Source organism: Haliotis rufescens, unplaced genomic scaffold (genome assembly GCF_023055435.1).
Source record: "Haliotis rufescens isolate VD_foot unplaced genomic scaffold, xgHalRufe1.0.p SCAF_79, whole genome shotgun sequence".
Taxonomy (NCBI): Eukaryota; Metazoa; Mollusca; class Gastropoda; order Lepetellida; family Haliotidae; genus Haliotis; species Haliotis rufescens.
The window spans coordinates 399,134-403,637 of record NW_025964371.1 but is presented as its reverse complement, the minus strand read 5'-3'; the positions used below and the strand labels follow the sequence as shown (position 1 = coordinate 403,637).

Here is a 4,504-nt window from a genome sequence, read left to right as displayed (position 1 = left end):
CATTTAAAACTTTATTTTATAATTGCACTGATGTTTATCTACTATGTGCATGTTTTACATGACGTAAATGGAAGGTTTTACCGTTGCAATGATTGTCGTGTGACATGTGTTATTGTGTCCGTATGATGCATGTTGTGCATATGCTATCAATGACTGATTTACCGTACCAGATTAGATCATTAAATAAATAAAATTACACCATAATATAGCTGAAATATAGCTGAAAATTTGCTGACAGTGCATTAAAACAACACTAACGCATTCTTCATTTGTCAACTGGTTCGCAACCAATACCTGCTAAAGGCGCACCAATGAGAAATCCGAAGCCACAAGAACCCATTACAGCTCCAAAACCGGTTGCCACGAGATCCATTCCAAGAATTTCATATGTGATGGGATTAAACAGTGCCCAGCTGCTACCGTTGTAGAGTCCAAGGAAGAAGCCGTACACACACACTGTTGCTGAGCTTGATGTGAATAAGGGGATGAGGAACGATAACACCCCCATGAGGCCGTTCAGGGAAGCAAATATCAGTCCACCGCCAATGTTTGGATCTTGTGCTGCAAATCCCGTGAGAACACGCGAGACTAAACCGCCTACACCCGAAGTTGAAACGCTGAAAGATGCTGCTTGAAGAGATATCCCTTGTTTCCGTAGAAAGTCTGGGAGGTACAGATAGATTGCTGATGAGCCCATGCCGAATGAAAAACTACACATAAGAAAGAACAGAAACGATTTGTTCCTGAAAACTTTAGCATAACCAGAACAATCTCCACACAACATCATGACCAGCGTCAGACGTGTTGGTCTTCCACTGAAAACCTTGGCGCGACGTTCCCTCTCGTTTCATGAGCATCCCACAGACACATGAATGGAACGCTATTGCTCCCACGATGAGAAATGCTTGGTGAAGCCCAAATGTATCTATGGGGAACTGGCATAACGGTGGATGGGCAAACAAACCGACGGCCATCCCACACACGGCGATGCCGCAAGCCAGATTCATATTGTCTGAAAAATGGTAGCCGAGGACCACTATGGCACCCGTGTGTGCTAGGCTGGTTCCAACTCCTAAAGAAAAAACACATATCCTTCAAGTCCTATATAGAATACCCACACACAGCCACACACACACACACAGCCACACACACACACACACACACACTCACTCAGCCACGCACAGCCATACACACACACGACTTTAAGGGGCTAAAACAAGATCTTGTCAGCTCGGAGTCAATAAACTATGTATGAGAGGGGCATTCATGTTAAATTGCGGCCTTGTATCTCAGTGGGCTAGCACAACATTCGCTCTAGTCCGAACTAATACACACACAGAGCCAGGCTCAATGGTTCCAATTCTCAAGAACTCAAGTTGTGCTGATCAATACAGGGTTATTTACAGGCCACCATAGCTGGAGTATAGCCGGAGTATAGGCTCAGTAGAGTCAGTATACTATGTCTGAGAGGGGTTATAATGTCAAACTGCGGCATTGTATCTCAGTGGGTTACCACTTTAAAATTCGCATTAGTCCGGAGTAGTACAAGCCTACACACACACGTGCATGCACGTCGCCATATAAGTGTAATGATATTGAACGCGACGTTAAACCTCACCTAACCTCACGCTGAACCTACCTGCAAGAAGGGCATGTGTAACGAATAGCCACTTGATATCGTCTACAAATACATTAGCAGTGAAACCCACAAGGCCTAGGACTCCAGATATCACGACACAGGTGCGACATTCTGTTACGTTGATGATGAAACTTGCAAGTGGACCTATACTAAACATAAGAAAATAGAACATGTCTCAAATGTTACAATCTCTCTCTCTCTCTCTCTCTCTCTCTCTCTCTCTCTCTCTCTCTCTCTCTTTCTTTCTCTCTCTCTCTCTCTCTCTCTCTCTCACTCTCTCTCTCTCTCTCTCTCTCTCTCTCTCCTCTCTCACATGTATAATATTGGTGATATTGAAATGTATCAGTTTTTGTTGGTTTGTAAATATTGATACACTCAACCATCGTCATGCTCTGAATGTTCCGTCTATCCTGCAGTATAATATCGCATATGATTAGGGCTTCATGTTTTATTAATGAGCTTTGTCACTGTTCAGTCATGGTTGAAAGAACACTAATAGTTGAGTTTGATCAGTCATGATTATACAAGTTATAGAAATAGATATACAAAAGTATGTATGTAAATGTAAAAATCAATAAAACATATGCAACATCAAATGATTACTTCTGTTATGTAAATGCTAGAGCGAACATGAAGCTTTGGTGCAGTCACTCGCAGGGCACACACTGTTCACTCGCATACACACACGCGCACGCTCAAACGCACACACATACACACACACACACACTGCGAGATTATTAGTGAGTGAGTTTAGTTTCAAGCCGCTTTGAACAGTGTTCCATTGGTATCACCATGTGTCAGCTTAATGGGGGAGGAAAGCTCGAAGTGATGAAGGTCTCAGATGTTCACGGCTTTGTTGAAACCTCACGATCTGACCAACCAAAGACATAATCAGGGCGAACCGGGATTCGAACCCACAATCACAGGTTCCTGGCTTGCACAACGAATTGCAGCGCCGTAGACTAGATCACCCTTTTCTTGTCGTGAGAGTCGACTGACGGGATAGAGTGGTCCGACTGGCTGACTTTGTTGATGCATGTTATCGTATCCCAATTGCGTAGAGCGATGGTCATGATGTCAACCACTAAATTGTCTCTTTCCGGCTCGATTATATACAGACCACCTTCATGTAGCTGAAATGTTATTGAGTGCGATGTTGACCGACAAACAAAAAAACAAATGGCAGACAAACCTGCAAGAGTTGACATGCTAAAGAATAGAGACCCGAGCCAGACTGTCACATCAACGTCAGCGTGGTACGTCTCCAGTAACGCCACATGGAGCACACCCGAGGCGTAAGTTAAACTTGCGTTGAAGAACAGCGTCAGGAACGACACTGTAATGACGATGACGAAATGCCAGTCTTTGTTATTGACTTCAGCGTCCACCATCTTGAACACAACGCTCCCACCTGAAACATATCATACTGTCAAGTTGTGTTTCATAAGTATAAGAATATGTTCCAAACACATATTGATTGTTGTAAAAAGGCAACAACATTGTCGTTCAGGGAAGGTGAAATGGTTGATTACGTGTCATCGTTCTCTGTGGGACTTTGTTTATACTACACGCTGCCATGTGCGTGTTGTTTGTAGTATGCAACTCGCCATACTGAGTTCACTTCAATCTACTTGCCATGCAACTCTTCAGATTGTATTAACTACACTATACTCGCACTTTACATGATGTTATCCACCATACAGCTCTCCGTGGTGCCTTCACATCAATGTATTCACAATACAGCTCTCCCTGGTGCCTTCGCATCAATTTATTCACCATACATCCCCCCGTGGTACCTCCACATCAATGTATTCACCATGCAGCTCTCTGTGGTGCCTTCAAGTAAATATATTCACCATACAGCTCTCCGTGGTGCCTTCACATCAATGTATTCACCATACAGTTCTCCGTGGTGCCTTCACATCAATGTATTCACCATACAGCTCTCCGTGGTGCCTTCACATCAATATATTCGCCTTACAGCTCTCCGTGGTGCCTTCACATAAATATATTCACAATACAGCTCTCCGTGGTGCCTTCACGTCAATATATTCACCATGCAACTCTCCGTGATACCTTCAAATCAATTTATTTACCGTACTGCTCTCTGTTGTGCCTTCACATCAATATATTCACCTTACAGCTATCTATGGTGCCTTCACATTAATGTATTCACCATACAGCTCATCGTGGTGCCTTCACATCAATATATTCACCATACAGCTCTCCGTGGTGCCTTCACATCAATATATTCACCTTACAGCTCTCCGTGGTGCCTTCACATCAATAAATTCACCATGCAGCTCTCCGTGATGCCTTCACATCAATATATTCAATATGCAGCTCTCCGTGGTGCCTTCACATCAATCTATTCACCATACAGCTCTCCGTGGTGCCTTCACATCAATGTACTCAAAGCTCTCCACTACAACGGGAAGATAAGGTGTTTTAACACAGTGAGGTATTGTAACAAATGATGTATTTTGATAAAGAAATGTATTGTATGACATTGATGTATTGTATCGTAAGACAGTGATGTATTGTAATGTAAGAAAGTGATGTATTGTATTGTAAGACAGTGATGTATTGTATTGTAAAACAGTGATGTATTGTAATGTAAGACAGTGATGTATTGTATTGTAAGACAGTGATGCATTGTATTGTAAGACTGTGATGTATTGTATTGTAAGACAGTGATGTATGCTCCCTGTTAACTATGTATTAAAGGGGTAACATGACTTCGCCCTTTGGGTCTGGTGGTCCAGAGTTTATCCCTGGATGACGGGAACGAGTTGCTGATGCTTACTGCACTATGGACTTGAGTCCAGTACCATCTGTCTTCTATCATTGATAATCCCTTTGCCA

At 42.9% G+C, this 4,504-nt stretch overlaps 1 protein-coding gene across 1 annotated transcript; it reads right to left on the bottom strand.

Moving 5' to 3' along the window:
* Positions 1 to 265: 265 nt before the first annotated feature.
* LOC125376797 (MFS-type transporter pynF-like) lies at positions 266 to 697 on the bottom strand. The gene has a single exon (XM_048388780.1). It carries the CDS (start codon positions 695 to 697, stop codon positions 266 to 268), a length of 432 nt encoding a protein of 143 aa, XP_048244737.1.
* Positions 698 to 4,504: the final 3,807 nt, after the last annotated feature.

Bases quoted from the DNA above. Each gene is read 5' to 3' on its own strand.
- LOC125376797 (XM_048388780.1), bottom strand. From the start codon at position 697: ATGGGCTCATCAGCAATCTATCTGTACCTCCCAGACTTTCTACGGAAA.